Source organism: Vulpes lagopus, chromosome 2 (genome assembly GCF_018345385.1).
Source record: "Vulpes lagopus strain Blue_001 chromosome 2, ASM1834538v1, whole genome shotgun sequence".
Classification (NCBI taxonomy): domain Eukaryota; kingdom Metazoa; phylum Chordata; class Mammalia; order Carnivora; family Canidae; genus Vulpes; species Vulpes lagopus.
The window spans coordinates 38,864,382-38,876,417 of NC_054825.1; the positions used below are offsets into that span (position 1 = coordinate 38,864,382).

At 50.8% G+C, this 12,036-nt stretch overlaps 1 protein-coding gene across 2 annotated transcripts in view; it reads left to right on the plus strand.

The window, feature by feature from the left end:
• Positions 1-12,036, plus strand: part of RASSF4 (Ras association domain family member 4) — a 33,303-nt gene extending 21,267 nt beyond the window's left edge. Inside the window, exons 4-11 of one of the 2 annotated variants that reach the window (XM_041739068.1) lie at positions 1,682-1,824; positions 2,369-2,460; positions 3,381-3,538; positions 7,074-7,175; positions 7,471-7,522; positions 8,094-8,215; positions 9,078-9,175; positions 10,544-12,036. In XM_041739068.1, the coding sequence (XP_041595002.1) occupies positions 1,682-1,824; positions 2,369-2,460; positions 3,381-3,538; positions 7,074-7,175; positions 7,471-7,522; positions 8,094-8,215; positions 9,078-9,175; positions 10,544-10,604 (828 nt within the window). In that variant the 3' untranslated portion in view covers positions 10,605-12,036. The remainder of the gene's footprint in view (positions 1-1,681; positions 1,825-2,368; positions 2,461-3,380; positions 3,539-7,073; positions 7,176-7,470; positions 7,523-8,093; positions 8,216-9,077; positions 9,176-10,543) is intronic. The other variant, XM_041739075.1, reaches the window with a different exon arrangement.

A 12,036-nucleotide genomic window follows, 5' to 3' on the forward strand; every position in this document is an offset into this window, starting at 1 on the left:
ATCTCCCCGCACAGGGTCCGATATGGGGCTGGCAGGCAGCGGGGCTCCGTGAATGAACATGCTGAGGTGTTTCGGGTGGGCGGAGGGGGGTAGTTCTCCCAGCAGACTGTTGACATAGGACTGGCATCTGAGGCCAAGACAGGAAACAGAACCGAACCCCACTTTGGGGTTTCTTCCTACCCCCTTTAACTCCGGTCAGTCAATCCAGTCTTTCCTTTGCAGGGAGTGTTAGTCACATGTCTATGACTGTGTAACATCAGTGATTAGCAAAAATTGCTCTGTTTTGATTGTTGCTGTTGTTTTCTTTTTTAACAAATAGTGCAAGGTCATTCCAGAAAGCTATGTGTATTTTGATAACCTTGAACACAGTAGAACTATTTTCTCTGTGGATAGCAGGGTGTTTTAAGCAATTACTAACTTACCATGAAATCAACTCTGCAGGACACCTGTGTAAGCCCCTCCAGGGTTACAAGGATGTTTCCATGAGGTCCCTTATCCTCAGAAGGCTTTCAATGCCAATAAGGAGAAAGAAATGGAATTTGTGAATCTAAAGTGGTATTTGAGATAGCAGTGGGAGAATGGTGTTTAGCATTCATTGTCAAAAGGCTAGTATCAAAGCAGTTTAGGGGCAGGTAGCTGGGAGGACCACAGCTCTGGGGGAGGTGAGGCTGAGAAGATTTTAGGCAGATGCTCTGAAAGCAGCCTGGCCAGGCACACGCCTGGGGACAATTTGTCCAGGCACAGAGAGCGTAGAGGTGGTCACACAAAGATAGGAGCCTGAAAGAGGTCAGAAACAGAATTAAAGACCCGAGGGGAGTGAGGGGAAACTGGCTGAGTGTACTCTGGAAGGTTCTGTCAATTAGGACCTCAGGATTTGGCAGGAGGACAATAGCTATGCCATTCGCAGACCCTGGGGGAGAAACCAAGGCTGGCTGGGGACACAGAATGACAGCTGCTGTAGATATTCTGGGTATTTGTGCCAGTAGTGGAACATGGGGGCTGGCAGTGTCCAGGTGCTGAGAAGAGCAACACAGGCCCTCAGGAAAGAGGGCAGCTTAGAAATCTTGGGGTGGGTTCAGCCCACTTGAATGGTTACTGCAGCAATTGGGAGCAGTGTGGGGAAAAGGGCAAGACTGAGACACAGCTCCAAGGAGCAGTCACCCTTGCTCTGGTGGGCATGGAATCCAGTGCCCATAGCATGTTCCTGGTGACCACAGGACCCCCTACCCAGGTGCAGTGGGATGCACTGCATGACGGATGTGGGAAGGCACCCTGCATGACCCGAGTGTTAACGTGGCCATGCTTCTCTGGGACATGTTTCTTCCCTTCCCGTGTAGACGTGCTTGCTGGATAGCAGCTGGGTTCCTGTGGGACGCCTGACTCAGCTGCTCCATCCCAGGCCATGCCCTGGCCAGACATGAACTGAACAGTGGAAGGGCACGCCTCAGGCTTCCTCTAGTCAGCCCCATGGCCTCATACCTTGGAGCATGTAGAGGCTTGTGTGCCTTCCTTCAGGGCAGGACAGGACCCCAAGGAGGAGAGGGCATGTTTGGGGGTGAGAGCGTTCAGGGAGTTCCATGGATGAAGGTCTGGGCCTTACAGAGGCTCAGGGAGGGTGGGGAGTGACCCCTGAGGAGAGTTGCTCTGGGAAAAGAGGCTAACCTGTGTGGGTTCCCCACAGGAAGAAGGAGCTTTGATCATCGAGGGGCTTCTCAACATTGCCTGGGGACTGAGGCGGCCTATCCGGCTCCAGATACAGGATGACCGGGAGCGAGTCCACCTCTCCTCAGGCTCCTGGACACCCGGACAGCCCGGCTGCCACCTGTGAGTGCTGGGATGGCTGAGGCAGGGCCAGGTGGCCTCCCTGACACCTGTTCAACCCGAGCTTACTGTTTGGAATGTCCAGGGGGTGGTGTCCTCAGTCTCAGGGCAAAAGTCCCATTCCCAAATGGGGCACAGAAGAGCACAAGCTAGCCTTACCCTTGTCACCCTGTGACTGCCTAAGGCCATGGCTCCACCTGCCCACAGTGGTCTTTCTATATGCTGACCAAGTCATCTCACTTTTGGAGAATTTTCCAGACTATCACCCCCAGTTGTTTCTCATACATTCACAGGAGTGACCTTATCTGCAAGGAAAGGAGCTGTAGCCAGGGGGCTTCCCAGTATCCCGGGCAAAATAAACATTTCTTGGCATCTCCTGTTCTATCTTAAAAACTCACACAAATTTAATCTCCTACTGCTCTACTTTTATTTCATGTAAGAATTTGTTTTTATAAATTTGTTAGAACTGAAAAGACAGCTTCTTCTCTGTGATTTGAGCTACTTTTTTCTATGAACATCTCTCTGAGCACCATGACTGTCTTTTCAGAAAGGAGGCACTCCTTCAGGATGGCAGGGTCACTGCCCAGGAGCCAAGCTCACAGACAGCACACAGGGCCGAGAGTTCCAGAGAGAGCTCAGGTAAGTGAGGCTTCAAACTACCTGGGTCCTGTCTCACTCAACAGAGGTAGGAGAGGAGGGGCTCGGCTCATGACCACCATCTCTGAAGAACAGCTTTGTGTTGGAACACCGGGGTGACACAGTTGGTTAAAGTGCCCAGCTCTTGATTTTGGCTTGGGTCATGATCTCAGGGTTGTAAGATTTAGCCCTGAGTTGGACCCCATGCTGGGCGCAGAGCCTGTTTGGGATTTTTTTCTCTCTCCTCCCTCTTCCCCTGTCCTGCCTTCTCTCTGTTTGTCTCTTTCTGTCTCTGTCTCTCTCCCTCTCTCTCTCCCTTTCTAAGAAAAAAAAAAAAAGACCAGCAATTTGGAGGAGCACAGAGTGGCTTTATTTGTCTTCAGGAGCAACACTTGCTAAATACCTCCTTAGTACAAGGCATTCCCATCAGCTTCTCAGCTATAGAAAAGAAAGTAGTGGCTTGCAGGGTGACATTGTTTGATGTAATTTGTCTGAGTCCCCTGCCTTAGAGAAAGGTGAGGATAGCAGCAGCCAGCATGGCCCTCTCCTGGCCCCGTGGGCCTGTAGGATGTCTTCCTCCCACACTGGGAGCCAGACTGCTCATCTGTCCTCTTTGTGTACTCCCCTTGCATTCAATGGGGGCTCAGAGGACAGGGTGTGTGGCTGCCAAAGACCATATGGCATGGTGATACAGCTTATCTGTCTGGGGGTCACCTTTCCTGTCTGAGAATCAGGCATCACCCAAGCTGGACCCCAGGCTCCATCACAGAAACAGCACTCACATTACTGTCTGCTGCAACATGGCATGACCACAGATCTCCCGGGAACAAAGCCCCACACACTGCATGACTGCTGGAGCACAGCAATTCTCTGGTACCTTGGCTCCATCCAGGACTAATCTTCTCATCTGTCCCTCACTACAGAGCCCCTGGAGGAAGACGAAGAGACCCCACAGCTTATGCGGACCAAGAGTGATGCAGCCTGTGTGATCCAGAGGAGGCCCCGGTCCCGCACACCTGGAGAGGCCCAGAGGATCCGGCGACATCGGTTCTCTATCAATGGACACTTTTACAACCACAAGGTGATGTCCCAGCCTAGCCTCTCCCCTGGGCCTTGAAGCTGAGGCCACAGGCAACCAGTCCCAAGCAGGCCTCACGATAGTGTTGTCAGAGCTCACCCTCATCATGGCCCCATGTACTGGCGGGGTCACATCTGTGTCCTCATGGATAAACGGGCTCAGGAGGAAAAATAGCTTGTTCAAAGTCCCATCAAAATTACATTAAAAAAAAAAACACACACACACATTCCAGCTGGTGACCCCAAAGCCTGTATTTTTTTCCTTTTTACCACACACTCACTGTCAATCCATTTATATAAGTTACATGGATTTTTAGAAAGTCATGCCAAGTTTATGTCTCATGAGACAGTTTTCTTTGAGCTCGACTGATAGTTTCATGGGAACATGACGTGCTGCTGGCATTCTCCCTGGGTAGATTAAGTCCTGCTAGGTGGAGGTGTGTCCAGGGGCATGTGTTTCTGTGTCCCAGAGAACCTGCCCTGCTCCTGGTTCCCAGCACTTAGCCTTTTGTCCGAGTATGTATTGTACTGACCTTAGAAAAAGATCTCCTTCCCCAGATGACATCAGTCCCCAAACAAACCAAACTGTAGAAAGAGAAGTTAATTGTTTCTATAAATGGCATGATTGGCAGCTTGGGTGAGGCCTTGGATGGAGTGTCCTATAACAGGGCCACATCCTGTACCGATGGGAAATGGAAGCAGAGGTTTCCAGCTTAAGCAGCTGCCTGCCTTGATAGGCAATGACTCATAGGAGGGGTGATGGGAAAGGGGAAGGGGAAGGGTGAGGGAGGGGGCCTGGCAGAGGCAGGTCTCAGGGTCAGACCTGAAGAACAGTTGCACAGGTTAGGCCTGCCAGAGGCCTTTCAATCAAGTGCTCTGAGAGCACCCTGGACTTTGGGGTAAAGAATTCAGCAAGGCAAGCTGAAGGGACCCTGCCTTATTCATGGGACACCCCCCGCCCCCTGGCCCGCTTCTGCTTCCAGCTTCCAATCTGTGCTGGGTTCGCAATGAGTGCTCATGGGTGACACTAGGTTTTCTTTGCTAAGTGCAGGGAAACCCAGGACTATTTGAGAGTAGTTTCCTGAGAGGGTGCAGGGGAGGCAGGGTTGAAGTTAAGCAGAGATTAAGAATGGTTTAGATTAGCCAAAGGACCTACAATCTGACTTGGGTATTCTTTAAATCTTGTTCAAACAGATTTAGTCTGTAAAGTGTTAAGTAAGCATATTAGATATTTATATGCTATTTTGAGGGATTATTCAAAAATTTTAAAAGAATATTTGCATGGGTTTGAGCTCTTTGGATTTCTACATTCCTAAAAAAGGAAGCTTTTGATCCATGATTCAAGATGCCATATAGTGGAGTTTATCTCCAGTACCTTCACCCTCTCCTCTAAGGGAATCATTCATCTCTAAGAAGTGTGTCTGGTGCATTAACCCTTATGTTAGTCACTGCAAATGTCCCAGAGAACATGGAGATGTCTGAGCCTTTGAAATGAATAAAAATTAAAGTGAGGGCTTTTGTCACAGCTTTTCGTGTCCATTGAAGGACTCCTTTTTTGTTTTTTTTTTTTCTCATTGAAGGACTCCTTAGCCAACCTGACACTCAATCTACTAGCCTGTAATCCAGTCAGGGCAGGTCTTTCTCCCAGTAACAGATTTACCTACAGAAGGTGGGTTCATTTTTCCAGGCAAACTAACTTCCAGGATGTGAGCTAGTATCTTGGGCATGTTGGACAGTTGATTCCCATCTCCTGGCTGAGTAAGGGGCTCCTTCTCTCTCCCTTACTTGCAATCCATTCAGAATCAGTGTCCTTAGAAATCAGGAGACAAAGTACTTGAATCACAGGCAACAATTTAAAAAAAGAAATGCCTAGAATTGACTTCCTGAGGTTGTTATTCTGGATTTTATTTCTTAGAACTGCACACTATTACTTCACTCAATCATTTTCCAAAACTATTCTGATTCACAGTAGTGTTGGTGTGATTTCCACACTCAGTAATACTTGGTACCTGTCCCTTTGCTTTCTCCTGGGCTGTTTGATTCAAATGTGTTCTATCAGAGAGAAACCACTGTGGTTAGAGTTGGCAAAGTAGCCTTGGGATCTTTGTTCCTACTTGGTCAGTATCATCTTGAGAAAAGGCTTCAGGCAGAAGAAACACTAATAATGTCTTGTTGACAAGACCTTTCTTCTTGAAATAGCCTGCCTCCTCTATTCCATATTTCTTAGGGACTGGAAGCCTAGTCTGGCTTTCTGTATAACCCAGAAGCACTCTGCATGTCACTTTTGAAGGAGGCAGGCCTGGATTTGAGTCTGACTCCGGTACTTGGGAAACTGAGCAAGTCTTTAATATACCTGTGCCCTGGTTACATCCCGGAGAAAGCAGAGATAGGACCACAGAGGAGGAATGTGTACATTTGAATTTGGTTTTAGAAAGCAAGGAAGAGCTCACTTTAGGGGGTGAGACTCACAGTGCCATGGAGGTAAAGCATGGGGTTTCCAAAGGCTCTGCCCTCTCTAGATGGGTGACCATGATAAGCTACTTGATCTCTCCAAGACTCTGTGTCCTTTCTTAAAAGGAAGACTAGTGATGGGTACTTTAAAAAGCTGTAATAAGGATTAAATCAAAGATTTTAGGTAAAACGCTTAGCAGGTCTATAACCTGGCTACTCACTGAGAACATATTAAACCAGGTGATGCCCTAGTTGACTGTATATATGGTGTCCCACAGGCAAAGGCGAGATATCTGCAGGAATAAATGGGCCCCTCAAACTGTGAAGAGCTTATGTGGGGGGACCACAGGGCACTGGGGAAAGAATCATTGTATTATACGTGCAAACAGTGAGAGGAGCTCCGAATGGTATTATTTAGGTTATGAGAAACCTTCAGATCCTTTTTAACTAGAACTATTGCCAAAAGGCAGTTCTTCTCAAATTGTACTCTATGGAGAGCATCACCTGGTGGTTTCCTCAAAATGCAGATTCTGATTCAGGAATCTGGGGCTGGGAGCCAAGACTCTATGCTAATGCAGCTGGTCCAGAACACACTTTGAGCTGCAAGGTTTTTGAAAGGTTGTTCATTTGGTCAGCAGTGTGGAGGATGGACAGAAAGCACTGAGATTGGAAGGGGAGAAGTGAGACATTGATGCAGTACAAACTGAGCCTCTACCTCTGGGAGAATGGGGAGGAGCGGACAGATTCCAGAACATTTGGTCTTAGAATCAACAGACCTCTGGCAATTTGACCCAAAGAAAGAGTGAGAAGGAGACTGGTCCCCCCACCCACTGTGAAGTACTTCCATGGGACTGGCTGCTAGGATCAGAGAGCTGGCCCTGGTAGCTTTGGAGGCATCTTTCTCACAGGCCTCTGTAAGACAGGAATTGCTACAGCTTCCCCAAGTGCACCAGATGTGGGCACAGCTCTGTGTGGATCTGTGACTGGACAGAGCCCAGAGACAAGGTTCACCTGTCACCCCGGACCCCGTGTGGTGTCAGCTCCATGTCCCTCTGGCCCCGCCCTGAACTGCCCACCTCCCTCTACAGACCTCGGTGTTTACTCCTGCCTACGGGTCTGTGACCAATGTGAGGGTCAACAGCACCATGACAACCCTGCACGTGCTCACCCTGCTGCTGAACAAGTTCCGAGTAAGTCTGGCCATGCGCAGCCTTGACTTGGGATGCTGGTGGTTTGCTGTCTTACTGGGAGAGGGAGAGAGGGGGCCGGCAAAGGCTGGGGACACTGCCTGAGGTTCCTGGGTAGAAGGTCTAGTAAAGTGCCCTCTGCTAATGCAACGTCTCTGGGATTTTAAGCAAAGAGAGGGAAGGATCCTTGGGGACTTATGTGTGCGTGTGTGGCACTGGGGGTGTGGTTACTGCCAGGGATCGCTCTCTGTCCTGTCTCATCAAGCCCTGCTCTGACTTCCTGTCACTGCCTGCACAGGTGGAAAATGGCCCCAGTGAGTTTGCACTCTACATTGTTCACGAGTCTGGGGGTAAGTGTCTGCCTGTGCTTTGAGATCAGAAAAACAAAAGTCTCTGTGCGTTTGGCAAGCTCATGGACCATGCTCCTTCTCTGAGGGCCATGCTGGCTTGTGCAGTGGGCCTCCATGAATGTCTCTGCCAGGCCCAAACCCAGGCACACTCACTGCCCCTTTCAGAATCCCACCAAAACCACAAGGGAAGCCACTGTCTTCAACCTCACTCTGTTGGGAGGGGTAGGGGTGCACGTCAGGTTCTGTGAGCTGGAGCTGAAGCCCCTCGCCCCCTGAGAACTGGTACAGAACCTACGTGTCATTCTATGCAGGGTTCTGCCCCATGGTAACTGAGCAGCTGGGCCTCCCCATGTCCCCTGTCCCCTCTCTCCTACTCTCTGGGCTCCTGTTCCTCTCTGACCTGTCTTTGCTGAATGCCACCATTATGCATCATTCAGAGCAACCTTCTCTTTGGGTTCTAGAGAAGGTTCCCAGGCCCCCTGGACATCCATCTTTTGCCACATTCCCATCCTGCAATGAAGAGGGGCAATCCTAATGCCCCGTGAATTTTGTAAATCGCCTTCTTTTTCAGAGCGAACAAAATTAAAAGACTGCGAGTACCCACTGATTTCCAGAATCCTTCATGGGCCATGTGAGAAGATCGCCAGGATATTCCTGATGGAAGCAGACCTGGGCGAGGAAGTTCCCCATGATGTGAGTCAGGGCTGAGGCTCAGGGAGGCCCGCTCCTGAGGAAGGGGCTAGATGATAGCGTGGGGGGTCTCCCAAGGGCTCTGAAGATGACCTTGGCTAGAGCCCTCTTGAGCAACCTCTCACACAGCTGTCCTAAAGGGCCCCAAGCCCAGCATAGTGATGGCTCCAGCCTTCCCTCCTCGTGCCAGTGGCCACCAGCTCTATCAGCTGTCCTAGGGAAGGAAGGAAACTGGGTCGTAAAAAACCTTTGCCTCTGCCTTTCCCCTCAGGCAGGTAGAAACTTTTCCTTTGTTAGAGTGTGTTTAGTTGTCATTACATCAAAGACCCATACAAGGGCCCCTTATCTAGGGCCCCTGCCACAGGGCCAGTGGAAGGGAACAGGTGGCTAAGTCTTACCACAGCTGAGTCCTAGGCTAGGAAGGAGCATGTTGCTGAGCTCCCTTGCACAGAAAAAGCCAGTAAGGTTTGGACCCAAGGTGAAGACTAGTTACTCTGCCCGTATCCCGTGCACCGCTCACAGATTGGTGCGGCTTCATTCCACTGTCAGAAACAATGGTGTTCCCAGCACTCCACACCCCCACCCCGGAGAACACCCAGTGTGGTTCTGCTTTCTATTGAATACATTTCCTAATATTCAACTTAATCTTTCCTCCCAGGGATATTTATTGCCTGTGAGGTAAGAATGGGCTTCTCTGTCCTCCATCCTAGTACAGACAGGTTGTTGGGGGTGGGTGAGGAGCAGGGCAGCCACTTCCTCAGCTCTAAAACATTGCTGAGTCGGCTGCTGTGGAAGCCATGAGGAAAAGAAAACACATTTTTGGCATCTAATTTAAAGCACATTAAAATGTTCTTGGATTTTCTAGGTCGCTCAGTACATTAAATTTGAAATGCCGGTGCTGGACAGTTTTGTTGAAAAATTAAAAGAAGAGGAGGAAAGAGAAATAATCAAACTGACCATGAAGTAAGCAGCACATAAAGAGCCAGTCGTGGGTGCTGAACATCAGGGCAAGTGTTCAGGGGGCAGAGCACCCAGGCCGGGGCTGGGAGAGCTGTCCCTTCTGGGGGCATCAGGTGCGCTTGCTTGACTCAGGGAGACCTGCGGACCCTGGCTACCCAGCACCGCCCTCTCGCCCCCTGCTCACTATTGACATCAAGCTGGGGTGACAGCCTGTGAACATGGCAGGACACAGTGCAAACCACCCATCTGGCTTCAGCACCTCACCAGCATGGGAGGGGCGCAGCTGCTGAAACTGAGCAGGAGAGTCAGACAGGAGTGTGGGTGGGTGCTGGACCAGGGTAAAAAGTTCTACTGATAATAGAGTCCTGGAAGAGTGACTGAGGAGAGGGCCTGCTCAGGGCACATTCAGCCTGGTCTGGGCCTTTTGTGCTAGAGGGAATTCTGAGCCTGCCAAAAAACAGTGGCCATTGGAACTTTCTGTATCAGCTGATGCTTTTAGGTGCAAGGGACCCGTTAGATGGAAAGGTGAGCATGAGCAGGTGTCACCTGCTGGCTCCTGGGGAAGCTAAATCAAAGCCCAGCTGGGTGAGGCTAGCCAAGTTGCACTGGCCAGTGACTGCTCTGTCCTTTTGCAGAGTGAAGGATGGGGCAGGGAGAGCACATGGGGCACTCAGTCAGGGCCAGGGTTGGAGTCCCCCTTAAGGAAGGGAAGGAGGCAGTCTGCTCACGGTGAGAGGGCCTGTAGTAGGCGGACTGGTTTGGATTCCAGTTTTTGGCTGAATGATTTTTGAAAAGCCACAGCCCTGCCCTAAGCCCCCACCCCCACCCCTCACCTCTGTGCAGTGAGGTCCCATTTGGGAAGTCAGCAGAGACCTCCAATCAGAGGGGATAGTCCACCATGCAGTCTGCTGTATTGCTGTTGGGTCTGGGAGCTGGAAGGGGACCCGGGGGTCACCTGGCCAGTCTATTCAGGGCACAGAGAGGAAACCGAGGCCTGAGGCGAGGAAGGTTGCAGCCTGGGTCACTGATGACCCTGGGTCACCTGGGCCTAAATTCAGGCTTCCCAATCCCTGCTCTGCCACCCTGTCCTCTCCAGCATGCTCCTTTCTATACTGGAGAATCTTTAGATAGAAACAGCACATTCTGCTTTTGAAGCTTGGCGGGGTCTGCAGCCCTGTCTGACTGTTCCTCTAAGCCACTGGCCTTACAGGGTGTGGGCCTGGCTCTTCCCTCTCCTTGGCAGAGAAGAGATGGTAGCCACTAATCAGCCTTGGGTCTCCTGGCCCAGTCATCTGTGCAGTCCCTCACTCTGTTCCCCTGTCCCTGTGTGTTCCAGTGTCAGTGAGTCCTCTTGGCTGTGTCTTCATCTAGGTTCCAAGCCCTGCGTCTGACGATGCTGCAGCGTCTGGAGCAGCTGGTAGAGACCAAGTAGCCAGCCAGTGCCAGCCTCTCTGGAAGCCTCCCACAGCCAATGCACACTGAGTGTGGGTGGCCAGGCCCTGATTGGTCACACTGACCAAGAGCCACCTGCTGAAGAATCTAGCACCTGTGTTTCTACATGTCTACCTGCCTAAGTACCAGGAGTCGCACGTCCCTGGCTCTCTGAGCACTCATAGGGCCCAGAGCCAGGACTGCGGAGCCACGAATTTGCTCGGTGGGGTCTATGTGTGTGAGGCTTGCCTGTGCAGTAAGCAGCCCTGGAGTTGGGGCACTGGCCACATTATGTGGCTGGATGATGTGGCCAGTCCTATTCATGCTACACCTCTCTTGCTCAGGAGAGCAGTACCTGATTGAGCCCATGGGGTGTGTGCTCTATCTGCTTTCCAAGTGCCTGGCCCAGAGTTTCTACATGGCCACAAGCCCCTGACCTCCTCATCCACATGAACCATGAGATCCCTGTCTGCCTTCACCTCGTGCTGCTGCTCAGGACTCTGCTGGGAAAAGCTGGAGATGCCAGTAGATATGGGATGTGCCCTGCTTCTGGCCGTCACTTCCCCATGGCATCCCTGGCCTCCAAGCCTCGATGCCACTCAAGGAGCATTGCATAGCCTAGCACTCTGGCAGCAGAGGTCAGACCGGGAATAAGACCATGAGCATCCCATCCTTTCTCTGCAGCCCTGGCTTTTAACTACCTCTATGAGACCTGAAGGAATTCTTATAAGGAGCTTACTGCGGGTAACATGGCACTTTGATCACAGAGAGGAGGTGGTCCACATGGCATTGGAAGGATGCCAGCCCATGTGCAGTGGAGTCCAGGGCTCAGGCAGTGGCTCAGGAAGGCAATGTTCAGTCCTCATCCCCACTGCCCCATGGATGGGTGCCTCCTGCCCTTTCTGGGCTTTTTCCTCCACTCTCTACACTTCCTGTCAAAGGGGCACAATGAGGAGAAAGGGCTTTAAATTCCCTGGGGCCAGAACAATGTGGATTTATCAGCTGATGGAGAATTTCTGGAAAGAATGGGAAAGCCTTTGCAAAACTATGCAACAGTTTACATCAGTCATGTGAAGTGTTTGTCCAGAACAGAGCAAGTTGAAGCCCAAATTCTTTTCCCACTGGGGCCTGTGGATAGCAGATTTAAAGAGAAGAACTATAAAATCCTCCAAATATAAGAGACATTCATTCCAGCTCTGTTCCATGCAATGGCTCCTTACTGGCCCCCATAAAGAGCAGAGCTTGGGAGCAGCCATGCTGTGTGGACCCACCGTTCAGGGTGAACTTCATGCCAGGATTTCCCAGACCTAGCTTCATTGTCGCAGAGACATGCAGAGATGCCCCAGGGAGATCCCCTATTGTATCTGTAATCTCTGTGCTCCTTTCCTTTCTAGTTTCCTAGGTACTCAATAAAGGTGTGCTCTATTCAACTG